At 42.7% G+C, this 27,886-nt stretch overlaps 1 protein-coding gene across 1 annotated transcript in view; it reads left to right on the plus strand.

Moving 5' to 3' along the window:
- Positions 1-26,776, plus strand: part of TOP1 (DNA topoisomerase I) — a 64,270-nt gene extending 37,494 nt beyond the window's left edge. Inside the window, exons 4-21 of the mRNA XM_030462845.1 lie at positions 1,289-1,415; positions 1,995-2,053; positions 4,867-4,962; positions 6,188-6,263; positions 6,720-6,817; positions 11,071-11,186; positions 14,502-14,623; positions 14,995-15,117; positions 16,469-16,656; positions 17,280-17,424; positions 18,483-18,626; positions 19,491-19,676; positions 21,219-21,287; positions 21,876-21,990; positions 22,697-22,824; positions 23,918-24,012; positions 24,813-24,962; positions 25,362-26,776. Coding sequence (XP_030318705.1) covers positions 1,289-1,415; positions 1,995-2,053; positions 4,867-4,962; positions 6,188-6,263; positions 6,720-6,817; positions 11,071-11,186; positions 14,502-14,623; positions 14,995-15,117; positions 16,469-16,656; positions 17,280-17,424; positions 18,483-18,626; positions 19,491-19,676; positions 21,219-21,287; positions 21,876-21,990; positions 22,697-22,824; positions 23,918-24,012; positions 24,813-24,962; positions 25,362-25,464 — 2,140 coding nt within the window. The 3' untranslated portion in view covers positions 25,465-26,776. The remainder of the gene's footprint in view (positions 1-1,288; positions 1,416-1,994; positions 2,054-4,866; positions 4,963-6,187; positions 6,264-6,719; positions 6,818-11,070; positions 11,187-14,501; positions 14,624-14,994; positions 15,118-16,468; positions 16,657-17,279; positions 17,425-18,482; positions 18,627-19,490; positions 19,677-21,218; positions 21,288-21,875; positions 21,991-22,696; positions 22,825-23,917; positions 24,013-24,812; positions 24,963-25,361) is intronic.
- Positions 26,777-27,886: the final 1,110 nt, after the last annotated feature.

A 27,886-nucleotide genomic window follows, 5' to 3' on the forward strand; every position in this document is an offset into this window, starting at 1 on the left:
AGCTGCCTATTTCTAATAAAGCTTTACATTGCATTGTGTAGTCCCAAGGAGAAGCAAAGTGATTCCCATAGAGCAGGAGTGATGGCAGTCAGGTAGCAAAGAAGGAGTGTGAAGTGCCAGAGGAGGAAGGCTGCTTGCTTGGGTCCTAATCGTGCAGAGAGCCCAATTTCCACCTTTTTTTTTTTTTGCTTTCTTAAGCCCAGGGTGACCTCAGGGAGTCCAAACAACTTAAAAATGTGTATTGAAGGCCTGTTGAATTGACAGGCTTGCTTCTTGGCTTTCCACAACAGTGCTGCAGAGCCTCATAGCCAGTTCTTGCCCTTTGTGTCATGGGTCTCCTGAGAGCATTTCCTCACATTTGGGCTTCAAGGGTCAAGTCATTCCATGAGGAGAAAACATTTTCCTTTGAAAACAGTCTTGTGTCTTTCTGGTTGATAAGAACTTGAAAGTGTGATCCAAATTTACCCAAACGTCTCAGAAATCAGAAGGGATAGAAACAAAATTTTTAAAAAGTTTTTATTTTCTTGGAAGTATTTTTTTCTCTCTCTTCTGACAAAAGAATTTTAGGTATTCAAACTTTCAGTACTGTTGTTCATAGCATCAGACTTGGACTAGTAGCAAGCCAGATTCTTGCTTGGGAACATCTTAGGTGAGTTCCTATCCTGTGTGGCAGGGTCGTCTCAGCTGGGCTGCCCTTGGTGGGGAGGCTCAGTTGATGGAGCAGCTCTGGCTGAGGACTGCAGCATTATTCCTGCCTTTTCTGTTTGAGTAAACACAAGGACATTCCATATCCTGTTTGCTCTGCTTTTCCCATCTGTTTGGGAATAATAGAGATCAGAGGTTTTCTCTTTAAGTTCCAGAGATGAGAGCTGCTACAGTGACAAACTGTTGGCTGAGCAAAAGCTGACACTGGCATTGACAGGAGTGATGGTTCCATTCCTGTGACCTTTAACATGGTCTGGGAAAAAGAGGAAAAGCAGAGACAGTGGGAATTCAATCTAGAGTGTTGAGCTTTAGGTGTAGCAGCCATGGATTTCCTCAGCAGTCCAGGCTGACGGGGATTTCCTGAAGTGGAGTGCTTGGCAGCCTTGGTTTTGTGGTGTGTTCCCCTCCTGTTCCTCTTCCTCCTGAGGAGAGTGGATGATGTGACAGGAGATTGTGGTAGATCTTCCTGTGAAGGTGATCCCGTATTTTGCAGGGTTTGTAGTGACTCTATAGCTGGAAGTTGCCTCTGTTAAGTCAAATCTCCTTGTGTTTCCCTCTGCAAACATGCTCTTCTGTCTTGCAGTGAGCACAAAGATTCCTCGGAAAAGAAACACAAAGACAAGGAGAAAACCAAACATAAAGATGGCAGCTCAGAGAAACACAAAGACAAACACAAAGATAAAGACAAGGAGAAGAGAAAGGAAGAGAAGGTAGGTGTCTCCTCTGGGAGAGACAAGAGGATGGTTCTGGTTCATGCTGCTGACTGGTACAAGCTCTGTGGTTTAGGTGTAGCTTATACTTCCAAGTTTTTATCAACCTGGAGAAAACTCTCTCCATGCAGAGATTTGTTTTCTGGAGTGCTAGATGGGAACTTGTAGGGGCTCTGTCTGCAGGTATTGTGAATTGAAGGAGTTCCACAGTGGAACTGTGTTCACTAGCTTCACATTTTTTCCATTGTACTTTTCTCTTTGCCAAGCTTAGATTCAGAGAGATTCAGGGAGAAAGATCTGTTAGATCACATTCATTCTGTGTGAGGACAAACAGAGACAGGTTGGACAAACTTTACATTTAATTGCAGCCTGTTGGAGAAACTGGAGGACCAGAAGATGCTGAATTGACTAAGACTTACAGAAAATGTTGCCTTTTTGGTATGTCATGTAGGTTACTAAGGGCTTCAAGGGATGAAGATATATTTGGTTCCTTCTGCAAGTTAAATATCCTGCCCATGTTGCAAGAATGTGTGGTGCTCTGGACAATGCTCATCAGCTCCTGCTTCTTATCTTTTTCAGATGAAATCATCTTCTGGTGATATAAAAATAAAGAAGGAAAAGGAAAATGGTTTCTCCAGGTAAGAAATCCTGTCTGTGATCTGAAAAAACATAGCAGTTTGACTTGTCTTAGGTGCTCCATGCATGACTCCTCTTATTTGGTCTTGAGAAAAAAAAAAATGGAGTGCTTTTCACCCCTTCAGATGATGTATTCTTCTCAGTTACAGGAACTGGTAATTGATCTACTTACCTAGTAACTGCAGATGGGAGTTGTTGAATACCTACTATCTGCTTGCATATGCTGGGTTTGTCCAAGTATTAAATACAGCATTTTTTGTTCAGATTGGGTTCAGATTGAACTGTGGAATCATTGGTAGCTGGAGTTGAACGAATGTCTGCTGTAAAATTGGTACTTGAACCCTGTAGGCAGTCTTCTGGAGACAGGGCCTTGTAAAGACAGTCCAGATTGCCTCTGAGTGTCTCTTCTGTGAGCAATTACAGCCTAAAGGCTTTGAAGAGGAGTGACAAGTAAGGAGAGTGCTTGTATAAAATCAGAAGTACCTTCAGAAAATGTCTCAGTGTCCTGCTCCACTAAATTTTTGCTAATAATAGAGCTTCCTGGACTTAGGTGTTGTATCAGTCACCACAAAACAGACTTACTAATAGCCTGAAAAAAGCAATTAATTGATAAAAGATACCTTTTCTTAGTAGTTGACTAAGATGTCTTATTTGTCACTTGTTTAAATCTAGATGTTGGTGGTTTTTAAGGTTCAGATCTGGTCCACTGACTTATTGGAGGTCTTTGGTATGGTGGATGTGCTTGTTCCTATCTGGTAGTCAAGAAAAGTTTTCAATCATTTGTCCAGGTTAATTAATCCAGTTTAAAAAAAAAACAAGAAAGACACCAAAGTCCTTCCAGTTTCACCATGTTTTGTGGACACAGTTTGGAAGAAGACACCTGTCCAGTCCATGCTGTTAGTAGTTATTCTTTGCATATTTTGAATGTGCCCTCTTGACCTGTGTTCTGTTTGGCTCTCTTACTCCTATTTAAAAATGCAAACTAAGTAGTTTCATGCTTGGCACAGGGAAGAGGCGCCCTCTCCAGGCCCTTGTGGAGATGCTGTGGAAGTAGAAAGCAGTGACGTTTAGATGTTTCATGGTGTAGAGACAGTTAATAATAACTTTGTAGCCTCTGCTGTTCAGCAGAATTGCCTGCATGTGCTCATCTTGCCCGGAACATTGGATGCTCTCATACCAAGGCAATTGGGTCCTCTTTGGGTCCTAGAGCATTTTTTTCTGTTTGATGAAATCCTGGGGGAGCCAACACAATTGTGTTTTCTTCTGGACAGAAAGCTGGCTAAGAGGAATTATTTTCTTGGTTTCCTGCTGAAATGTTCTTTTACAAGAGAAACAGAGAAAAATGTCCTTTCTCAGATGGTTTTGATTTTCTTCCTGGTGTCTTGGTAGGATGAGCAATTTTACAGTCTTGGAAACAATGCAAGTCAAGGTTCAGCATGGTCATACAGCTCTTTTTTTTTTAGTATAATCACACGTTATTTCCCACTATTACAAAACATTGCAAAGCATTTCAGTGTTCAGATAGACTGATAATATTCCTAGCAGCTAGAACAGGAGTTCTAGAGTTCTGTCTGCGAGGGCGAATAAATTAAATAGGGTAAATACTTCTTTTTCCCTAGATGTTTTGCATCTCTTTGTGTGCTGCTGCTATGTCATAGTTCATCATATGCAGTTCCACAGAAATGGCATCTTACAGCAGGATGTTTCTGTTTTCCCTGAGCTGCATCTCCCAGCACTGCAGTGGCTTTACAGCTGTGACAGAGCAAAGCGCCGCGTTCTGCTTCATGGCCATATTGCCAGCTAAAATAAGACTGCAGAATGGCTCTTGCTGAGTGTGATGTACAAAGCAGAATGCTGCTTTTTTTTTTTTTTTCTTCCATTACATCCAATTGCAAAGTCTGCATGTTGAATTGGCAACTGAGGCAATTCGATACAAAGGTTGCTGAATGATTATCAATACGAAAGTCCCGGGATGGCACTGGGACTTCTTCTGAGTGGAGCAGTGCACAGGGCTTCAAAAAGCTTCAAAAAGTTTTGGAGTCTTTGAGACATCTTTTTCTTTCTGAAGATAAGTTAAAAGCTTCCATGGAATTTAGAAATAATGAGTTTGTCTAAAGGAGCAGTCTCTCTCCTGCACCCATGCTCTTTTTTTTTTCTTTTTTTTTTTTTTTCACATATTACTGATGTCTTGGGACATTATGACTGAAAATGTTGACCTTAGCTTAATATTTGTGGTCAGTTGAAATGGACAGGATTGTTTGCTTCCTGCAGTTTGGACAGTGAAAAGAGACACATCAGTTTAACTTTGCCAAATCTTTGAGGACGTTTCTGGTTTTCACATGCCTCAGTGTTTAGTTGGCAAAAGATTCAGGGAAATAGCTTTCTGATCTTTGTTTAACTGATAATATTTTCCTTTCTTTCCAGGCTCAGTAAAGATATTAAGTTGGAAATAATGTCCTCAGTTTGACTGCACACATGCATGCATTTCAGTTTCATTTTAAGTGTATTTTGAAGTGCTGGAAGCTACAGCTGTTTTTATGTAAAATCTTAAACACAGAGAAATCCAAGCAATTGATTTTTATGTTTCTTGAGAAATGACAAATGCCTAAACTCTGAATGACTCTCTCCTTATCCTGTCTGTGGATATTCGGAGAATGACACACCTCAGGTCTTTGGGGTTTTAAGAGGATAACACATTTCAGGACTGGAAGACAGGCTTGAATTTTAGGTGATGATTACTTAAAGCTGAGTTGTTGCTGGTTTCCAAGAAACTTCCTCTGAAGTTAGAACCACCTTTCTTTGTTTCTTTTTGTAGTCCACCACGTATTAAAGATGAACCAGATGATGATGGGTTTTATGCATCTCCTAAAGAGGACTCCAAACCCCTGAAGAGACCTCGAGAAGATGATGAGTAAGTGGTGTGGGTGCTGGTGGCTGGGATGATTGCTTTTAGTTTAAGAAGGTAACACTGAGGGAGCAGGTGGGATTTCAGGTTGTCAGCACAAACTTGTTCAAATGGGTGACTGGAGGTTTGAGACCAGGCTCCTTAATGCTGTTACAAGTTCTCTAAGCAGGACAAAGATACTATTTGTGGTGTTGAAGGCAAAATGCCATTAACTACTTCTGCAGATGGTGCTGTAAAATGTTGCAGAGCTAGTAAATAAAAAGAAAAGATCCCAGAAGGTAGGTAAGACACCAGTGAAGATTGCAAAACATAAATCTGAGCAAGTGAGGTATTAATTCTAGCTAAGTGGCTGCAGTGGTTTCAACTGGGGGAGGGAATGACTGCACAAGAGTCATAAAATTCATTGTCAGCCTGTTTGGGAGTTGGGGGGAGGTTTGCCTGACTGCTGGGCAAGATTCACATAGAGTTTAAATATGACACGGTTTATATTGGGTTTTTTTGTCTCTAAATCTAAGGACAAATACATATGATGTTTGTCCAGTATAGCAACCTACCCAGTAAAATAAAAGCCCAGTTACATCATACTGTGATCTGTCACCATCTGTGTGCATCCAGCTCTTCAGGTAGTGTGACCTTATTAGCAGTCTGGAGTTAAAGGGTTGGAAGGGTTTAACCATAGTGTGGCATTCTGTTCTTAGGTGGTGCTTCATTTTCCAAGAGAGATGGGTGTGACATCTTTTGTGCAATCATTTGTTGCCTTCTGCTAAGTTTTTGTCACCTCCCATCCACATCTGCAATGGAAAGATTAAGAATTTGCCAATAGTCAGTTTTGCTACTTTTGGGACTAGGAGGGGGGGGGATGCAAAAAGTGAACCTTCTGGGTGGGTCCCAAACAATTACATGTGAAAAGAGTTGGTTGGGGTTAAAATGTGCCACTAAAATTTTGCCCATTTCTTCCATCTCACATAACCTCTGGGTGGCTATTAATGTGTTTGAATAGATTCTTCATCAAGGAATATTTTTGTTTCAGCAGCCTGAAACTTGTAGGGGCTGTTCTGCTAGATAGGGATTGTTCAGTCTTCAGACACTGGGGCATAAATTTATATTCTTCAGAAATTAAACATGCCAGAAATATTGTGAACTTGTGCGTACAAACTTTGATTATGTATGATTTTATTTTTTGTACTGGAAATTTGATTCTTTTCATCAACCAGTCTTTTTGTTCTTACAGTGCTGAGTACAAACCCAAGAAAATCAAAACAGAAGACATCAAGAAAGCAAAGAAAAGGAAACAAGAGGAAGAAGAGGTAATGTGAAAGGTCTATTTCTATGATCAAGAAAATCAAGACTGACAATTTGGTATTGAATTATGTAGAGCAGGGGGAATCTGATCCAAGGGGAAGGAGGCAGGAGCCAGTCTGTATGTGGTAGATTCCCACCTATGGTGCAGGTCGAGGTGCAATCATGATACTATGGGCCAGACTTGCCACTTACCAGGTGAGGCCAAATAACTGGCTGTGTGTACACTTAGCTTGTCCCAAGTGTAAAGTAGAAGAATTTGGCTTAAAACCTAAGTGGGACCATCAGCAGACCTTGACTTAATAGGGGTAATCTAAGAGCACATTCATGTAGTAAGGCTACAGTAGTTCAGTTGTTTGTGGTCAAGCTTGTGTGCCCCAAGAGAGAGTCTTTTAGTTTTAAAACATCATTCTGGGGAGGAGGGAAATAGTTCTTGTTCTAACAGTTTCTTACACATTTTGCAGGACAGCAAAGCAAAGAAAGCCAAGAGCAAAGATAAGAAAGTCCCTGAAGCAGACAAGAGAAAGAAGCCGAAAAAAGAGGAGGAGCAGAAATGGAAATGGTAACTATATTTCAGTGATAGACTCTACCCTCTGCACCTGGACTTTCCTGTTACCTCCCATGCTGACTAATTAGCACATCTGCTTTTCATTTTCATTGATTCATGAGGATTTGTTCTGTATAATTGGCTTGTGTTCAGTAAACTCTTAAAAATATCTCGTTCACTATGTTCATCCTCTGAAATAGGAGTGAAATCCTTTTTTGGGTATACCTAAAACAAGAAATAAGGTTTTTTGTGGTTATTGTTTGTTGTCTTTTTTTTCTTTTCTATCTGTAGGCTGTAAAGACTACTCATATTGATCAGATACCTGTGTCCTTGTGCCAGCTCCTTGCTGACAGTCTTCATAGCAATATGAAAATCTGTGGGCTTTGGGTCTTAGCAGGAATATTTTAAAATGTGCAGGTGCATTAACTGTATATTATAGGGCTTATCTGTGTTACATAGAGAGGACAACATCAGAAGGTATCTTCCATTATATTCTAGCTGGATGTCAGCTGTGTGCCTCTCAAAACTGCTCCTGCCTCTTAAAATTGATAAAGTGACCAGTTAAGCTTGAGCTCCTTGGAAAAACCAATTTTGAAGTTTTGAATGGAAAGCACTTTCTGACTCGCCCCGGATCCTCAAGTAGCATCACTGAGCAACTGGAGTTGTGCTTTCACTCACTCTTCAGTTTTTTTAGAACTATCTCTAAATAAATCTGAACTTCATGGTTCCTCGGGACGCTAGGGAGATAGGCCTGTGCTGCATCAGTACTGCTCTTTGCAAGAAACCTACTGGATTTTTTTTCTTAAACTATCCTCAGTGATTTAAGCAATTGTTATTGCTGGATTTGAGCCTTAGTATTTCCCTCAGTTTAATGTGTATGTGGTTTTTAAAAGTGTATTTGTTCTTTGCACTCCTATAGTCTCCTGTAATGTATTTTATGACCTTTTGGGGATGATGTTTCAATGAGCTTTTTCATTCCTCAGATCATTTGGCTGTCTTTTAATAGATCTGTAATGTTGGGCAATGCCTTTGCAATCTTCTCCCGTCCTTTCTGGTTCAATCTTTTACCCTTTTATTGTCACTCTTACTGATGCCCCTTTAAAAAGAAAATTATTCTGTAGTGTTTATAGGCTTTGAATATTTCTCTTTGATTGTCACAGCTTCCTCAGAACATCAGGTCTTGGTTTGTTTTTTTTTTATACTTGTGTGCTTCCTTAGCAGTCTGTTTTTCAGATCCCTTCCCAAAACTCTCCTGATTTATTTTTGGGGGGAGGGCAATTCGCTTTTCTCTTGATCCCTTTGCCAGCCTGTTTTTAATGTGCTTTGACATTAACAAACAACAGGGACCTGGAGCACTGGAAAGCTACAGAAGATCTTTAAGCCTTAACGATCTGTTGTCTTTTTGTCTTTGTCTCAGCTGCCCTTGCTGCTTCTGTCTAACTTAATATTCTGTTATCACAGCATCCTTTTATTGTAGTCTGTATCCTTCAACAGCAAACCTATGCTGGAAAGCCATATTGTTCTCCCTCACCTGCCTTGGTCGGCAGCACAGTCCCAGGTAGCTGTGTTAAGCTCTGCCATTTGTGCTGACTGTGGAGGAAATCTGCCTTTGAAAGCATGTTTTGCAAAATTTGGCAGTAGGTAACTGCATCTTTCTGCCTATGTTCCTGTCATCCATCTGCAGCTGTGCACAGCTCTGTCTTTGCTGGACAGGGCCTCATCTGCACCTCAGTGGTGTCTTTTAAAGGCATTTTACGTTTTCATCTGAGCCAATTTTCTGAATGTCTGAGATCTTTTTTTTTTTTTTCCTTTTTCTTTTTGGCTGCTTCCTCAAGTGCTTGCTGCCTTGAGCATTTCTATCCTCACTTCTGTGAATACTTGATGCTAGACATTCCCAAGGCATTGGTGGCCTCGTTCATCACCATGTGGAGTTCTTTTAGAGGTCATTTTCACACCCTGTCAGCCTGTGAACAATATGTGACCTGAAAGTATACCTTATGAGCACTTCTCCCACCTTGTGTTACAGCAGGTTCATTTCTTTGAGGGATGTTCATATTCTGAGGTAGATTCTGCTTTTTCCTAAGAATCTTCTCTATTTTCATTCCTCTTGAAAACCTCTCTCCTAACTCTATGGTCCTGAGATGTCTTGGTATTCTTACAAAGGTTTGATACTGGATTTTTCTGAGGAACTGGTTAGCACAGTTTCTGCTGAAATGATTCCTAATAGGCAGTGCTTCCCTTGCTCTCCCAAAATTCTAATTTGTAGAACATTAGAAGCAGGAGCTACTTCGGACAGTTTGCTGTAGTGCTTTTTTTTTTTGTTTAAAACCAATTGAAGATGAAAAATTGGCTAAACTCAGGAGGCTCAGTTTTACCTTTTATCTTAATGCTTACGTACAAAGTTCAGAAAGGTGCAGGTGGGATTAGGAAACGTTTGTGATATTTTTGTGGCAAACTTTCTTTTAGCTTTTGGCCTTGTAGCCCTCCCAAAAGGCACAATGTACTTCAGCTGTCTATTTAAACAACTGCCTTTCCTAGTACTCCTTTGGCATGTGTCCTTTGTAAAAGAACAGAAATGAGTAGAAGAATAGAATTTCTCATCAAGTAAAATACCAGAGTGATAAATCTTAAAAAGCCAGAGATGAAAAGCAAGAATGACAAACCTGTTCTGTAAAGTAGTAGCTACTGGGAATGATCTATTTTTCTTCTTATTGGAATAAAAATACTCATTGTCAGAGAAGAAAACTATCTTCTGGCTGGTTTAGATTTGTTTTGCTGGAAGTATCTTCTGGGTGGAAGAACCTAAGCCTATATTTAACAAAATATTTAGGTTTCTAGCTTCTAAGTAATCTAAAAAACCCTAATCATTAGGAATATAAATATTTAGGATCTAGACTTCAAATGTCAATATTAGTTGCTTGTATCAACACAGTTTACTCAAGCCTTCATCCCAGCCAGGGACTGAAATCCAGCATACAGGCTTTGTACTGGTGCTGTGGTCAAAGTTAGAGCCTTCCTAATGCAGTAAAATGCTGTGGCCCATGCAATTGTTGTTTTTCCTAAATTATCAATGTACAGGAAGAAGAGAAGCATTTTGAATGTCTTGTAGCAGAAGCTCTTTGCTCTGTACAGTGCTTATCTTCTGCCCAGGGACTCTGTTATCTCAGCAGGGATGAAGTGATCTGTATTTGTACACTGCACATCTCTCCCCAGCTGCTGTTGCACCCAGAACATGACTGCTCCATAGACACTAGAGGGAAGCTTAGGCTCTTATTTTATTGTCAGCAGTACACAACAAAGTTGTCTGGGCAATTCAAAGACCAAGTGCTGTGACAGGTTAATGATCTTCCAGTTGATTAATCACTATGCTAAAAAAGCCTTTCTCAGCAGGGAATCCTGTGCCAGCAGCATGCAGCAGTGATGTTCTGATAATCATGAAAGAGGTGTAAAGGGGAGGAGGGTGAAGTCAGTGACTTGGGTACTGGGAACTGGGGGGAGGATACTGGCCTGGTGGGACCCCTTGTCTCTGTAGATGAATTGCTGGCCCTGTGAGTTTGTTCAGCTGGAATGTGGGATTGGTGGTGCCTACCTTGCTGTATTGTGATACCTAATGCATCACATGCAAAATGTTTTTATAGATGTGCTTTAAGGCAAGTTTGCAATTTCCCTGTGCTACTCTGTTTTTCTTCAAATGTGCTTTTCTTACCCAAAGAATTTGAGTGAATTTTAAATGACAGAGCAGGTTTTAGTCTTTCTTGCCCAAGCAGGTTTGTTCTCATTTAGGTCGTAAATGAACATCTGTTTCTTTATCTCTGCCCTTAATGGTGTACTTGTCCACAACTGAAAGCAGCTGTGTAATATACTGCAGTTGTTTGGCTTTGCTGAGCAGACATCCTGGACCTGGTGTGAGATCTCAGCTGACTCTGATCTGGCATGATCCTGGCTGTTTTACAAGGCAGTTCTTCATTTTTCTTAAGTTCTCAGCTTTTTCAGCTCTGTGATTTTGTGAAAAGAGCAGCAAGCAGGGGGTGATGTGTCATCAGATAACATCAAGGTGTTCTGTTCATGGACATGGTTGTGCTTTAAAAATTAAAAAAAAAAAAAAAGAAAAAAAGAAAGAATAATTACATGGTGACTGTGCACTGAATGTTTGTACATGGTCTGTGCCTGACAGCAATGATTGCTTGCTGATTTTCTTTAGCACACTCTTACACCACATAGTAATAAAGGAGCTTAAAACTGTATTGGTTCCTATTTCTGTCTTGAAGGTGGGAAGAAGAGCGTTACCCTGAAGGCATTAAATGGAAGTTCCTAGAGCACAAAGGTCCTGTATTTGCTCCACCATATGAACCTCTGCCTGAAAATGTCAAGTTTTATTATGATGGTGAGTTAATCTGTGTTTCTACTTGCTTGGAAGAGAAATAAACATTCTCAGGGTATTGTGGTGTTCTTCCGGGGACTGAAGGGATGAGGAGGTGGTTTTGTTTTTGTGGCTGGCTTCAAAGAAGTTCCTTAACAGCTAAGTGAAGGAATGATCTGTGGAAGTAAAGAAACAGCTTGCTGATTTCTGCTAACTAAGTTGACATGAAGAAGAACTTGTTCTCACTTTGTTATGCTGGTAAATCTCTCAGGTTCCTAAACAGTCTGATGAGCATGTCTTTTGCTGGGGAGTAGTGTATAACCAGTAGAATACATAACTGTAGTTCATTGCTGGCTGCCTTCAGGCTTTCTCTGTTTTCTTTAACCTTATGAATTGCAGCTCCCATCATCTGTGATGAAATTTGTGATCATTTGGTGGCAGGAGTGGAATAAAAGACACCTGAATTATGATACAGATGGTGGTTAGGGTCTTGTAGGAGTGCATGGGATGATCCTGGCCTCAAGGACACAGCCCTGTGGTGTAAGTCAGGGTCCCACTCACTGACCATGGTGTCCTGTAGAACTAATTGATGTGGGATTCTAATATGCTGGGCTGACTGGTTGTTAGAGGCTCATGTGGAAGGGATTATATGATGTGATGCCTGCTGGAGACTAGACTTGATGACCCGTGTGTTTCCTTTTAGTCTTGTGATCATGTTAAATGAAGGATCAAATGAACCCAAGGATTGAATTAAGTGGGAGGTATTTGAATGGATGAAAACATAATTTTTGGTGAAGGGACATCTGCACATGGAGCCCTTCCAGGAGCAATGTGCTGTTTTCATGTGACATGACACAGTGTTTTTTCAATACTGAGGAATAGGTGACATTCATTCTCAGCAACAATCTAGTGAAATAAACATATAGCATCCCATAAAGGCTATCTCCAAGACCACAGTGATCAGGATGTCTTACAGACTCCTTTCTTAGGGTTTGGTAAGAGCTTGATACAAAGTTGGCATTTTTTTTCCCTCTATTGAAGGATGTGTGATATTCCTCCTGCTGTCTAGAGGAGGGGAGAGAGGCAAATTGCACTGATAGCAGTGCAGGCAGCCATAAACTCCTCTTCTGTCTAGCCATTTATTTCAAAAAAGCTCTAGGAGGTGCTTGAATTTTTTCAACATTTGTCTCTGTCTTGGCAGGAATTCCTCAGCAGGCACAACAGTTACAGGGTGGTCAGGGACTGGGGGGGGCGGAGTGTCTGACAAATAAAACAATCACATAAGTCTTCCTCAAGAAACTAGGCAAAAAATCAGATGTCTGATTTACACAGCAGCTGCTGAGAGCTGCTCTCTGTGCTCACAAGGCATTGTCTAATTTCAAGATTATCCAAGGATGATTTGTGGGGTCCAATAATCATGCTCTGGCTGGCCAGCCAGCTGCCAGGCTGCAGGATCTCACTGGAGGAATCTGTCCCTTGCCTGATGATTGCTTTGCACTGAGACTGCCTGTTTTCATCTAACATAATACTGACTGCTGGATCTATTGTTAGTGCTTACAATACCAAACTTGGTGAAGAAGCTAGAAATGCCAAACACATCTTTTTGAGGCTTGACTGTCTGCTTGGGTGGGTTAACAAGCTGCTGCTCATACCCAGAGGTGGCTTGAGTTTTCATGTTTGTCTGTTGATGGGGCAAGGTAGGAGAGCAGATGGAAAAGGTTGTGTTTCAGTCTCTTCTGCTCATGTTGTCCCCCCAGACTGCTCTCTGGTTTTTAGTTTTGTAAGTGAGGAAACTAATATTCACAGCCCTGGAATAAATACCTCTTCTTCTTTTCCAGTGCAATCACTGAGAGCCTTTTCAAGCCTTTGTAAGAAAAAGAGGAAATTCAGTCCTTTGAAATACATTCTAAAGTAATTAGATAAAGGGGACTGAGCTTTCAGCAATTTGGTAAAAGTACCAGTCATTTTAGCCCCAAAATGTATATGTTGCTAACTTGATGGCCTCCTTTAAGCTAGACTTGCAGCCTGGAAAAACTGTTTCCCTTGCTGTCTCTCCCTTCCCCCATTTCCTGTTACAAGCAAACAAATGCTGTATTTTAGGTTGCAGCTTAAAAATTGGCAGAGTTATTGTTGATTTAATTTAATTGTGGAATATACTCAGATTATTGGGAGGACTTTGTGCTAAGTTCTTTTTTACGAGGGTTTATAGATTTTAAGGCTTTATAGATTACTCCCATGGTTTAATTTTGGAGATGATGCAGCTTTTAAAAACGTAGTAAATCTGAAGTGTGGTCTTTTTTTCCAAGAGCCTAGAAACAACCCTGTATTGATTTTTGTGCAGTAAAATGCTTCTTGAAAAACCCACAGGTGTTGACTGTCTGCCACCCCACTGGGACTTTAAATATTTCTTGCAACCAGCTGAAGATGTGAGCTGCATGCAAAGTCCTTCACAGGGGTCACTGCCACCTCACGTGTCATCAGGAATGTGATCTGGACCAAAAAGCTGCTCCAGAGGAATGTTAGATATTGAATCCACAGCTTCAGTGTTGCAGCAGCCTCTTTTCCCTTGTGTTTTCAAGTCTTCCCTTGCAGCAGTTCCACTCTGTACTGCAGTCTTGCAGATAAGCTGAAATGTGATCTCACCACTCACTGAAACCTCAGTCTTTGGTAGAAATTGCCAGCTTTAGAGCCTGCTTTGGAGCCACAGGAGCACATTCCCACAGCAAAGGGAGAGATTAGCAGAATCCTGACATGTTTCCCTGCAGTGAAGGGGAGTTAAATATTTGGCATCAATTTCCAGCCTATTTGTGGTATATACATAGGAAGGGCTCTTCCTGGCTAGAAATAGCTGAAGGCTGGAAGGGATGTTCCAAAGTGGAGTCCCGTGGTGGGTAGGAGAGAAATACAGAGAGTGGATTTCCCATATGTCTGAGTGCAGGAATATGAAATCTAATAAGAATCCTTGCTTCTCTCACTTCAAACAGCAGGACCTCCCCAGGAGCATACACACCACTGGGGTGTCTCAGCAGAGGGTTTCCTGCAGGAGGCCTTTTCCCCTTCCTGCCCTGCATCTCTCAGACCTGTCTCATCAGTTTGCAATAGCTTTTTTCAGTGTTTGTAGTCTAGAGGAAACTTTTTTTCCAAAATATTTGTGATGAAAGTCAAGCAATTGTGCTCCTGTATTTCCTTTGGCAATTCAACTTGCTGCGCTATGTAACATTTTTAAGAAAAACTTGTCTGTTTTAAAAATACAGTGTCCTTTAAGGTAGTTACTGTGGCCTCTTTCTGGCTTCAATTCCTGTTTATCATTTTCTTTAAAAAGAAAACCTTTCTTTGTAGGTAAAGTCATGAAGCTGAGCACCAAAGCAGAAGAAGTTGCCACATTCTTTGCAAAAATGCTTGATCATGAGTACACTACAAAGGAGGTCTTCAGGAAAAACTTCTTCAAAGACTGGAGAAAGGTATGAAAATAGTGCCTGCAGGCATGGCCATGGCCAGTGTCACCTCAGCACTGGGCAGTGAGAAGGGACTGCTGTTCCCTGCCCAGCAAAGTGAGCTTCAAGCAACTGAAAGCCTCAGATCATGGCTGTGAAGTTCCAGTTTATCCTGTAGTTACTCAGTGCTTGTATTGAACAGACCACTGGAAGGCCAGCACTCCATGTCCTCTGCTTCTTGTCCTTTTTCTCTTTGACCTTGAACATGTGCAAAAGTCTGGGGATCCTTGGGGGTTTGTTTTGAGAACCTGTCTTGTTTAAACTGCCTGGGGTAGGGTGAGTTCTATACATAAAATCTTACTCTATGAAAACTTAAAGTGCTGCTTTTTTTCTGCAAGGAAATGACCTCTGAAGAGAAGAGCACTATCACCAGCCTCAGCAAGTGTGACTTCACCCACATGAGCCAGTATTTCAAAGCTCAGTCAGAAGCTAGGAAACAGATGTCCAAGGAGGAGAAACAGGTACCAGAGGGATTTCTAGGAGACTTCTTGATTTTTAGCTGGCTTCTTCTTTGTGTAATTATTCTTCTGCCTGCCTTGCCATTTGTAAGTCAGTATTTACTGGCTTTCAAATTTTTACATTTGTGTTAACTGTAGGAATGTTTACTGTATAGCTCAGGTAAGGCAAAGCCCTGTTTACAGCTGAATCTTCATCCTGACTTTAGACATGGTAGCCTTGGTCCCTGATCCTCAGGTGGGGACAGATTTTTCATTTTAGAAACTCTTGGATTTGGAAGGCAAAATTGTGGACAGTGGAAGAGATGCAGCAATGACATTAGCAAATAAAATGGGAGAACAAACCTGAAGTTAAACTTAGTGCATTTTCCTGAGGGAAGAAAAGAAAGAACTTTGTTTTCCACTAGCATGACTACAGTGGTTTGTGGGGACAGAATTAAATAGTTTTTAGATGACTGAGTGTTACAGCAATGGGAGTTGGAAGCTTGCCCCAAGTTCTCAGTTGCTCTTTTGCAATGCCACAGTAATTGCCCTGTGAGTCAGGGGGATTGTGGCCTTCATGGGCAGAGGGCTCCCACCAAAAGAGAGCTTGTGCCTTCTTGGTGTTCCCATTTGAGAACAAAGGGTGAGTCCTCCTCAGTTCTGCCCGTGGTGGCCACTATAATGAAACAGAAGTGGCTTTTTCTGTTTGGTTCTAAGCTGCCACACCAGTGTAGTCCACGGGTCAGATGTTTTATATTGAGCTGCAGTGTTTTAGTTTTTCCTTCTATATAATTGGAGTTCAAGCACAGAAGTATGCAGTGAAATCTCAGCACATTTTTCCTTAGGAGGCTGTGTTCTACTTACAAGACCATTTGCTGACACAAGCTTGACATGTGGCAGACTGGAGACATTCCTCTGCCTGCTTTCTGATGCTGAGTTCAAACACAGAAGTCTGAGTTTTTATACATAAAACAAGATACCAAGTCTGGTGGATGTCAAATGCTGAATGTAGACTGTAAAGCAGCAGTACATTGCTGGAGCTGCCCTTCTAGCTGTGGTATATAGATCTAAATGTCTCTCTTGTGGCAGAATTGTAGGTGTCCTCATCAGTCCTAATCTTTTCCTCTCAAATACGAATTTTCACACGTCTTTTCCCTTTTTCTGTTGTTTTTGTTTGTGCTTCTTGTATTTTATGAATACTTTTCTTGACAGTGTGCTGCTCTGTATGTTGATCCAGCACTTGGCATGATGGGAATCTGGTTCTGAGTTGAGTCTTCAGCATTAGTGTGGTGCAAATAGCAAAATAAGTTTTGGCATTTAGAGCTGTGCGTGGTGCTGCGTATAGCACATCATCCCTGCTCTTGGCTTTTTCCAGAAAATCAAAGAGGAGAATGAGCGACTATTGAAGGAATATGGTTACTGTGTGATGGACAACCACAAGGAGAGGATTGCCAACTTTAAGATTGAACCCCCAGGTCTCTTCCGAGGTCGTGGGAACCATCCCAAGATGGGCATGCTGAAGAGACGCATCATGCCAGAAGACATCATCATCAACTGCAGCAAGTGAGCACTGGGTGCTTCACACCTTACCTCTGCTTTCTTGCTAGGATAAGTTTTTCCAAAATCCTGTAGAAGCTGATACACAAGCACGTAGAAATACACATGCTGCTCATCTTACTCTTACAAGGAGGAGAAACTGAGGCATACAAGCAAAGACACTGAACAAGGCTATCTCAGGTTTCATGTTGAACTTTGTCAGCTTGTTTTCTTGCTCATCCCTACACATCTGTTCAAGCAGCCTTTCCAGCTGATATTGCCAGAAATTAATTTTCTTCTAGATCACTTGCCCTACTTTGTCTTCCTTAATGTTGAAGTCTGAGGTTTGGTGGGCTTCTTTTCTATCTTGTCCTTAGAAGTATCCACACTATTGTAGTGTCCACAAATCAAAGCTGGTCCTACCAGTTTGTGTTCCCACTATAGTATAATTTTTCAGGAGATAACGTATTGATAACAGTTACATTTCTGATTTTGATTGACTTAATTTCCTAAGTGTGGAAATATGCAGTTATGTTGCCTCAGTTTTTTCTCCGTGCTTGCTTTGTATGGTTGTATTCATTCATTTCTCTATTCTGATGCTGTGAAAGTCTCCTTAAATAGTTTTTATTTGCTTTTTTGTAACTCTGCAGGGATTCAAAGATCCCTGCACCTCCACCAGGACATAAATGGAAGGAAGTCAGGCATGATAACAAGGTTACCTGGCTAGTTTCATGGACTGAGAACATCCAAGGTTCTATCAAATACATCATGTTGAACCCTAGCTCAAGAATTAAGGTAAAGATCTATTTTTTTAAAAAATCTTACTGCTCATGTCTTAAAGAAACAAATGTAGCTGTTGGCTAGGAGAGAGATAGAAAGCAAAGCTGTCTTGCTGTTTTTCCTACACTGGCTGAAAAACATGTGAAAGTTTCTGTGCTTCTGTTTGCCTTAAAAAGAAAGAATACAATTGCTGCACAGGAGAGCAGATGAAATCTGGAAAATTTCTATTGAAAAGTATCATTGTGTCATTCCTAGTAGGAATCCTTTACTCTGTGTAAACCTAAAAGGCAGCAATTTATGGACAAACAGACTTGCTCTGGTGGGTATTTTATCTGTGTTTGGTGCTAACTTCCCCTGATCATGCAATGAAATTATAACCATGGTTGCTAATTAGTCAATTGTAAAATTAAAAATGTGTCCAGGCCAGACTACTGGCAAAGAAGGCTATCAGGGAGCTGTTAGGAAAACAAATCCTGCTGTGGAAGGAAAGACAGTCAACAAAGCAATTCCATAAGCAGTAATAAACCTGTTGAAACATAAGTAGCTTTCAGGTTTGAGGGTAAGTTTTAAGTTGTTCTCATTAGGGCTTTTTTCAAGAGATTTTTCTCCTAAATTGGAAACAAGGGGTTGATCCTACAACTATAAGGAAAAAATCTCTGTTCCTTTTGAATTCATGCTCTCTTTTTTGCAATGCCTTGAATATATGGTAATGATGATGACCCATTGATGTTGCTTTTACCTTTTATGGGTGTTTAATTACATAGCTGAAAGAACATAAGTGTCATCTGATCAAAGCAGAGGAAACCATTTGTATGTTTAGGAGCAGGGAAGTCATAATATCTTTTGTGTCTTTATAGTTGCTTCCACTGAAGTGTTCAATATCATGGAAATGTGAATTACCTACAGCTGTGCAGCAGCATAGCTTGAAGCTGAGGAGTTCAGCAGCAAAATCTCATTGCTTTTGTAAACTGAGATAATTTGCCAAACACAGACTTACAAAGCCTAGAGATGCAGATTGGAACTGGTCCTTTGCCTGCTTTCTGATGCTGACTCTATTCCAACTTGCTCTGCAGGGGGAGAAGGACTGGCAGAAGTATGAGACAGCTCGGAGGTTGAAGAAGTGTGTAGATAAAATCCGGAATCAGTATCGAGAAGACTGGAAATCCAAAGAGATGAAAGTCAGGCAGAGGGCTGTGGCACTGTACTTCATTGATAAAGTAAGGATCATGCACCAGCACCCTCTCCTTACCTTTCCTCTCCTGTTGGGAACACTTGGGAATGCTGTGTGTCTGATCCTAAGGTATCCTGAGACTTCCTGGTGGGCAGGCTCCCATCTCCTTTTCCTTCCCATTACCTGGAATCCAGAGCAATGAACTATTGTACTGAACGTGGCTATTTCAGGCAGCAGTGGTTTGCTTCAGGCAAAATTCACAGCCTGGTTCCAGAATCACCCAGTTGGATTCCTGGGAAGTTTGTATGGACCTTTTGTCTCCAGCTTTTTCAGTTTTCCTGATGGGAATTTCTGCTTGTTTGTCACCTCTTTAGTTTGAGGCTACAGTCATGAGATTTCTTATTTATGCTAATTTTGTCACCACAGAGACTTGAAAAGACTCCATTGTACCAATGGAGTTAAAGCTGTTTAAACCCAGTTTCTAGCCTTTTGATTATTTGTGTAACCCAAAGTGTCCTATGTGCTACTTAAAGTGTGTCTATATAGTGAGCAATGAAGAGGTAGGACCATAGAAATGGTCAACTGAACTTCATCACCTTGTATCAGGTTGAGTTCACATGGAAGTCAGTTTGGTTTTTAAAAAATATCAAATTTTTTGCAGTGAATTTCCATTCTGGTAGATTGGTAGATTTCTGGCTTTAGTGCAGGGTTCTTTAAAACAGATCGAAAGACATTTAAGGTAGGTTTTACTAGAATTTTAAAAGTGTCAATTTTATCAACACAAATGCATATTCTCCCTCTTTTTTTATGGGTATTCCTGCTTCTAGGCCTGTATCTGAAAGCTTCTGGCATCTATACATTACTGGGATGGTTTGAAATGCTTACATGTCTTGTTTTGATATAAATGTAGCTTGCGCTGAGGGCTGGTAATGAAAAAGAAGAAGGAGAGACAGCTGACACCGTGGGCTGCTGCTCTCTGAGGGTAGAACATATCAAGCTGCATCCTGAACTGGATGGCCAGGAATACGTGGTTGAGTTTGACTTCCTTGGGAAGGACTCCATCCGATACTACAACAAAGTCCCTGTTGAGAAGAGGGTAAGGCACCTCCACAAACACACAGACAGAATTGCAGAAAAATGTAGGCAGCACAGTTCCTAGTCAAAAAATAAGTCAGTTAATGCTTTTTTTAATTGGCAGTGCCATCAAAGATAAGGCTGCTGGTGGTGTGATGTAACAAAGCAGATGTGATATTTAAACATCTTGCTGCACTTTTCTGTGGTCTCAGTGTCAAGGGTTGGTATAACTGTAGCAGCTGTTAGATGGGTTTCTTGGGTCTCATTCTGGTTAGCAGAGTTGGTTTTGTCACCTGTAGAGTTCTAAGTCCACATGACAAGTAACAGCATAAAAGGTTCTGAAAACAGCCCTGCATGGCATTGCTAAAGTGGCTGTTGGACTTGGGCTGTCATGATACAAGCTTCTCTGTCACAGTGGTTTTGTTCATGTTGGAGTCGAGCCCTCGCTGAGGTAGATGTTGATTTTGGGTGCTCCAGAGCAAACAGAGTAGGTGCACTGATACTTCTAGCCTGTGAGCCTGACAATTTATCATCCAAGACTTCTTTTCTATGCAAAGTTAATTCCTTGATTTCTTTGTCATCCACCAATTTATCTGCTGTGATGCTGACCTCATTCCAGAATAAATCCCTGTCCAGCAGTGTGAACCTGGAGGGCACTATCTGAAAATACTGTTGGTTTTGTGGGTGTAACAGCCCTGCAAGTCAGCACAGCATGTTAGATACCCCATGTATAATACTGAATTGTAACCATAATCAGCAGTAAATGTTGGGTGGCCTCTTGGGGAACAAAACTGAAAAAAAACCCACAAAAACAACCCCAAAACAACAAACCATAGCTCTTACAGAAATAGATGTGCTGAATTTCTTATTTTCTTATTTAAAGAACAAAACATTTTTTCCTGGTTTTATTGGTATCTCTTGGTGTCTCTTCTTTCTTTAGTGCATACAATAGAAAATATATTATTGTGGAACTACAAATCTATGTGTAGTTGGTGTGTGTAGAAGAAAAGTGTGTGGTGGTGAGAATCTGGGAACTGGGGATTTGGAGCACACTGAGGTGACATTTGTGGTCCCTGTATAATCAGAGATGCTTTGATTGTTCTCCCCAGCCCTGTGAGACTTGTTTGGGATGGAACTGCATGAAACATTTACTGTAGCAATCAGAAGGGTTGGCTTTTGGTAGCTTCACTCCATGGAAAATGGCTCAGGGGTCTCTTTGGCTGGAGTAAGGGAATGGAGGTGGCTGTGAGGTCTCTGTCTCTGTTAGGTAGCTGAGCTAGAGCATAATCAGGTCTCCAGCAATCTTGATCTGAAGAGTGAGGATAAATGGTATTGAAGGGCCCTTTATAAAGGGCCTGGAATTCCTGTTGATGAGTAGGAACCTTCAACACAAGGGCTGTATTGAAAGTTGGGTGTTTGCCTGCTAGGAAGTAACATCCAACATCATCACTGTTGGCTGAAAACAGTTTAAGTGGCTCTCTAGCAGTGTTGCTCCTGATACATTACTGCTCCCCAGTGCTGTCAGGTCTGTGTGTCTGAAGTCAATGGTTTTCTTTTCCTGCAGGTGTTCAAGAATCTTCAGCTGTTCATGGAGAACAAGCAGCCTGAGGATGACCTCTTTGACCGCCTCAATGTAAGCACATGGCTGATGGTGAGGGCAGAGCACCAGAACAGGCTCTCACTCTGCAGCAGGCAGCAACAGCTGTGCTGTTCCAGAAATGGTTTCAGTGGCAGTTTGCTTCCAGGGCTGGCTTGAGCAGCCTAAAAGCAGTGAGAGTTCCTCAATCCAGTGTCACTGTGCCCACAGGTTCCTGGAGTGATGGGCTATGGTCCTGATGAGCCTGGCTGGCTCTGACTTGGGGAGGTTTTTTCAGAGTTCAGAGAAGAAGATTGTGTGAGGTGACAGATTTTCAGATGCCATCTCCATCTGCACATTTGGCTCTATGGGAGCACTGTGGTGGTTCAGGCACCTTTCTACCTGTTCAGAACCAAAACCTCCACACAGAACAAAATCGTATTTGGCCACTTGTGGTACTTGATACCAATCTAATACTTGTTGTTTCTTTGTTCACTTTGTCTGTGGTTTGAGTACTGTTGTGGTCAGGTCTGAGTACACTAGGGCTCAGCCCTGAGCTCCATGTCTTTATCAGCAAGTCTATACTGAGATTTCACAAATGCTGTGGTCAATTTTAGTGCTGTCATCTCCTTTCTGCTTTCTTAGACCAGTATCTTAAACAAACACCTTCAAGACCTTATGGAGGGACTGACAGCCAAGGTATTCCGTACTTACAACGCCTCCATCACGCTACAGCAGCAGCTCAAGGAGCTCACTAACCGTAAGTCATGTCCTTGAAACTGAGAACAGATCTTACCCTGAAACACAGTCCTGGTTTCCTTGGCTTACCCACAAGTCTTGTGTCTGTACACCACTTCCTTGTTGCAGTTTTTTTCAGTGTAAATGTCAGGCTGCTGAGGTCTGACCAAAAATCTGCTGCCAGACAAACTTTTGGAGTGGTTGAGCAGCACTGGGACAGAGCAGAGCTGACTTGTTGAGCACACCAGGACATGCCAGCTAGTTTGTGTCTGTGCTTTACCAGATCTCTTATTTGCTTTGTGTTAACTGTAGAATGCTTTAGGTGGCAAGGCAAGGCAGCTGCACTTGTAACAGCCTCATGTTTCCTGGCTGCTCATTCACAACTTCTCCTGTCCAGCTCTGGTAGATTGCATGTCAACAACTTCACAAAGTGGGCACCTTAGACCTGTGAAGCCCAATGGAGCCTCCTGCCATCCACTGCTCTGAGCATGGATGTGCTTGCCCTATCTCAGAGTGGCAAATGATGTCTTATTATTGAAGGAGCCATCCCAGAAGGAGTCAAAACCCAGGGTGGAGGAGGTCGGGCTCTTCCAGCTTTCATTAGAGTGTGGTTTTGCGACTGGCCCGTCAGAGGGGAAGGTCAGCTCTGCAGAGTTGGTGGGGCACAGACTGGGGGACTGCAGAGCCCTGGAGAACCCACTTGTTCACCACTTTCTTGTACTTTGCAGCGGATGACAACATCCCAGCGAAGATCCTTTCCTATAACCGTGCCAACAGAGCGGTTGCCATCTTGTGTAACCACCAGAGGGCTCCGCCGAAGACCTTTGAGAAGTCCATGATGAACCTGCAGAGCAAGGTACCCCCAGCCTTGCCCAGCTCCTGGGCTGTGGCAGAGCTCCTCATGCTACCTCTCAGGAGTCACATTTCCTTTCACTCGAGTTGAAATGGAAGCAGAGTCTGCTTTTCCCAGTTAGGAGTTGGTTAGTGCTGCATCTGCTCCAGAAGAACTCCAGAAGCAGAGTAGTGAGCTGAAAGGGTCACTTCTCAGCCTGAGTTGTCTTTTACTTGTAAAGACCAAGACCAGACCCTCTCTAACTTCCTCCCATCCCATAGGGATATGTTCTGCTGCCATTGAAACTTCAGAACAGCAGTCTCCAGCTCTGATTTGTGACCCCTGAAGAACCCAGAGTGGGCACCCACTCACTCCTGTTGTCTGAGTCCCAGGCCACTGTCAGTGCAGGCTGTGTACATTGTACATTTTGCCCTCCTGACCTGACCTCTTCCTTTGCAGATTGTTTCTGATGAAGGCCATGAGGTCCAAAGGGGTTAGGTCTGTTCCTGGTCTGGCTTTAGAATAACCTTCACAATAAGAATTTCTGGTTTGGCACTGCAGTGTCCCCTGCTTCTGTAACACCTAACATGGCTGCCTTCACCTTAGATCTTAGAGCTTGGGGGATGTTTAAGGGGAATGGTTGAGCAGGGGCTGCAAAATGTTAAATCTCCCTGAATCCTAAACTTACTGGAGGAGGACTGCCTGAAACCTTAACAGCTTTCAGCCTGAAGGAATTGGGGCAAGAACTGATTCCTGCTGAGGGAACAGGGATCATCCTTCTGCGTTGCCATCAGAGCTGGTACTGGCAGGATACAGTGGAGGCAGACAAGCTGCCTGAAGGGGCTATTGGCCAGTCCCAGACCAAGACAATTCATGTGCCTGCTTGGTTGTAGCAGTGTGAGAAACTCCCAGCACTTCCCTGTCTTTGGAAATGAGTGGGGCCCTGTTTCTGAGGGCAATATTTTACCATACTCAGTTTTGCAGAAATGGGTCTGAGTGCTGATAGATTCTTAACATGGTCACAAACTCTCTCCCTTGGGTCATGCTGTCCAGGGATGACTGCCAGAGTTCTCAGCAGCATGTTCACAGTGCTGCTGTCTGGTTTTGCCTCTCCTAGATCGATGCCAAGAAGGAGCAGTTGGCTGATGCCAGGAGAGAACTGAAAAGCGCCAAAGCTGATGCCAAGGTCCGGAGGGATGAGAAGTCTAAAAAGTAAGGCTGGTGTCACCAGGGTGTGTAATGCTCCCAGTACTCTTGGCTCCAGATATGTCTGTCACCCTGTATTCTGTTTCCCCAGCCTGTGGTCTGGGAAGGCTCCCTCAAGCTTTCTTGTCCCCTCCTCATTCTGTGCATGGAGAAATGCCTTTCAAGTTGAGGACCATGGGGTGCTCTAATGCTGCACCTCCTGCCATAGTCACTGGCAATAGTCTCTGCTGTGTCTCTTACCCCCCCAAGCTGAGCACCAGCCAGTGCTCAGCCACCCTGCTGCCCAGCACCAAGCTGAGCAATGGATCCAGCATGCAGCATTGCCATCTTCATGGGGAGCCAGGAGTTACACACTTGCACATGCACTGTTCTGCGTTCTGTCCTGCTCTGTTGAAAGCCCACAGTGCAGATGATGTTCTCAGACTGTGTGAGCTCTGCAGGATGGACACAGGAGTGCTGAGTTAAGGTAACTCTGAAAGCAGAATCACAGTGCAACTGTTCCAGAGGGGTAGGTGGGCTGGCTTTAGAGTAGATGTAGCGTCAGAACTGTTCAGGCTGTTGCTTTCAACTCTTTGAAGCAAAACTGTTGTTTAAGATTTCTACTCTGCCTCTTTGAAAATGTCAGTTCCTAATTGCATGTGCTGAGAGTTTTGTGTCACCATCTGTGCTGACACAGCTGCCCTTTCTGTGGCTGGTGGCATTCCTTACCTTGAGCAAAGTCGTTTTGGGTTCCCGCAGTGTTGCCATCTCATCTCAATCCTAGCAGGGCATTAGGAATTAAATGTTTTGATTCTTTCCCACCCCAGGACAGTGGAGAGCAAGAAGAAAGCAGTGCAGAGGATTGAAGAGCAACTGATGAAGCTGGAGGTTCAGGCTACAGATAGGGAGGAGAACAAGCAGATTGCTTTGGGCACCTCCAAACTCAACTATCTGGATCCTAGGATCTCTGTTGCTTGGTAAGCATCTGCCTGGTGTGTGTGGGGAGGAACCATCCCTTCACTTCTTGTCTTGTCCCTCCTAATAACAGACAAGGGCTGTGGCCAAGAGCCAGGACCATCTACTGACAGAGCCATCTGTCTCTGTGGCCTTGAGATGGTGTCTTGTATCTTGAGATGGTTTCAGGAAGTTACAAAAGAGTCTCTTGAGGCAAATGTGACAGTGCCAGCCCAAACCACCACTGTGCTGGGAGGTGATGGCTTGAAGAACCTGCAGAGTCAGGAGGCTGGTGGTGCTTGGCTGGGTGGTGTGTCCTGTGCTGGAGCAGAGCTTAGGAAGCTGCTAGGGGAGAGCAGGGCTGCACAGCCAGGGGCTGAGGGCCTGTTCTGTGTTGACTAACAGTGTCTCCTCTCCTGCAGGTGTAAGAAGTGGGGAATTCCTATAGAGAAGATTTATAACAAAACCCAACGGGAAAAATTTGCCTGGGCTATCGACATGGCAGAAGAAGACTATGAGTTTTAACCTGGTTTTAATGAGCTGAATTTTATGGGATAAAAAGGGGGAGTAGCCTGGTTTTTAGGGAGATTGATAAACTGTGAGCCTTACTTGTCCTTGGATGCTGGGGAAGGGGGAGGAAAGGGGCAAGTGAGCATCAGATAAAACAGCCAACATCTTGCAGAAAGCATAACCTGGAAATATCCTAAAGGAGCTGAGCCAGTTGTCCTATGGACAACTTATTTAAAAATGTTTCAGAAATCCAAATTCTAGCTGTCTGGTTTGTGTGGTTTTTCTCTTGAGGCAGGGCAAGTGGATGGGGGATTTGTCAACCTTCCGCCAGGCAAATTCACCATCACACTGAGAGCGTGGGAATCTTTAGCTACTGTATACAAAATCCAATTATATTGGTGCGTTTTTACAGTTAGGGTTTTGCAATAACTTCTATATTTTAATAGAAAATGGACTCCTTAACCCCTGCCCTTCCCTTCCCCCTCCCACCCCATTTCAGAATTTAACAAATAAACAAAATTTAAGAAACCCAACGCACCTGTTACAGCTGTCACTATAGTCATGGAAATACCCAAATATATATATTTTTTTTTAATTTGTCACTTGAAACAGTCCTGGCATTGGAACATGAATTACAAAAATCCACCACATTCAGAGCAAAGCATGATGGGAACTCGGCCTCCTGACTTGAGTGTTCCTTTCTGAAATGTGAATTTTTATTTCTTTTAATTATTTTAAAATATTTAAACAGATTTTTTTCTTCTTGATCTTAAAGATCATGTAGATTTTGGGGGGGGAGGGAGAGGGCCGTGTGATGGAGAGACTTGTGTGGAATTTGAGGACAAATGAAATTGGCAGCAAATGACATTCCCATCACCCTTTGTTCTGAACATGCTCTGTACACTTCAAGAATATCTACTTTTTAGGTTTGTCAGACTGTTTTACCTTTTCCCCCCTTTTTTTCTAAGCCCCACTCCTCTCTTTTACTTGAAAGATTTTATTGTGTAAAAAGAAGTTTCACAGGTCAATAAATTTCGAGGGAAATGAGCATCGGTCCAAAAAAAAAAAAGGAAAATAATCAAGATTTTAGGGCTTTTATTTTTTTCTTTTGTAATTGTGTAAAAAAATTTTAAAAAAATTAAAAAAGCAGAATTTTAATGTGAAACCTTTTTTTGCTATAATCATTAGTTTTAGAGGCATCGTTAGCGTAGTGTGTGTGCGAAGACCATTTCCTGCAGCCTTTCCTCAACAAGTATCTTCTATTTTTATCATGAATTCCCTTTTAATCAACTGTAGGTTATTTAAAATAAATTCCTACAACTTAACTGAGTGTTGGTGTCTGAGTTTTCTTTCACCTTGGGCCCTGGGCCATGAGGGGCTCAAGCTCAGGGGGCAGATGTTGTGCTTGGCATCTCTGCAGGGAGACTCTTGAGCCCTTCTGGTGAGCAGTGCTGCACAGGGGACACTGAGGCTGTGACAAGGACCAGGTGGGGTGGGATTGACCCAGCAGCTGTGTCTTCATCAAGGGTGAATTGGAAGCATGTGGTTTTCCTAATAATGCCAAGGATCTGAAATGAAGCACCTGGCCGTGGCAACTCTTCTGGAGCTCTTTCTACAGCTGCAGATGTTGCCCTGATTGGAGAAACTCTCACTGCTGCTTCCTCCTGTGGAGTCTGGTGGCTCTGTGCTAGGTCTGTATGGTCAGATAGCTGAACCCTCAGTGGGTCTTACAGCATGGGGTGTTTTGGAGACCTGCTAAGGAATACAGTGAGCTGACCAGGCTGTCTCGCCAGCCTGTGATCCTCATGCTTCCTCATGAGCTCACATCAATGCTGGGGCTTCAGGTGGTCCATCAGCTCACCTGCTTCTCACATCTCTCATCTGTGTTCCCTGCCTGGCTCCTTGCTTGTCTGGGTTGGTTTGTGCACCCCAGAGGAAACTACCTTGAATAATGTACTTAAACATCAGCAGCTTGACCCCCCAAGCTCTCTGTCTGCAGAACTGTTCCTAACCCTAGCAGGACTTGTCTGAAGGATTTGAATCCCTTTTAATAAGCTGCTGGGTCCCTGTTGGAGCCCTGTCCATGTGCAAGCCTGCACAGCCAGCCTGGGAGCCTGGTGGGTGCTGGGTCATGGTCCTTTCTGGGACTCACTGCTGCTTTGTGAGTGGGTGAGAACATGAGGAGCATGGATTTGCAGTTGTGTTTGTGGTCCCTTTGAGTATCCTGGGAAGCAGAAGCCATGGCTGCAGTGAATGGGAAGGGACCTGAGGCAGCAGGAGCAAGGGGCACAGCCAGGCTGACCTCTGGCAGGGAGAGGGGGTGGGATGGTTCTTTCTTGGGCCCAGGTAGCAAGGTGCTTTTCAGCTCCCTTAGAAGAAGCTGCTTTGGTGGAGAGCCAGATGTGCTGCAGTTGGAGGATGCACCAGGAAGCCCAAG

The sequence above is a fragment of the Calypte anna genome, chromosome 20, assembly GCF_003957555.1.
Source record: "Calypte anna isolate BGI_N300 chromosome 20, bCalAnn1_v1.p, whole genome shotgun sequence".
Taxonomy (NCBI): Eukaryota; Metazoa; Chordata; class Aves; order Apodiformes; family Trochilidae; genus Calypte; species Calypte anna.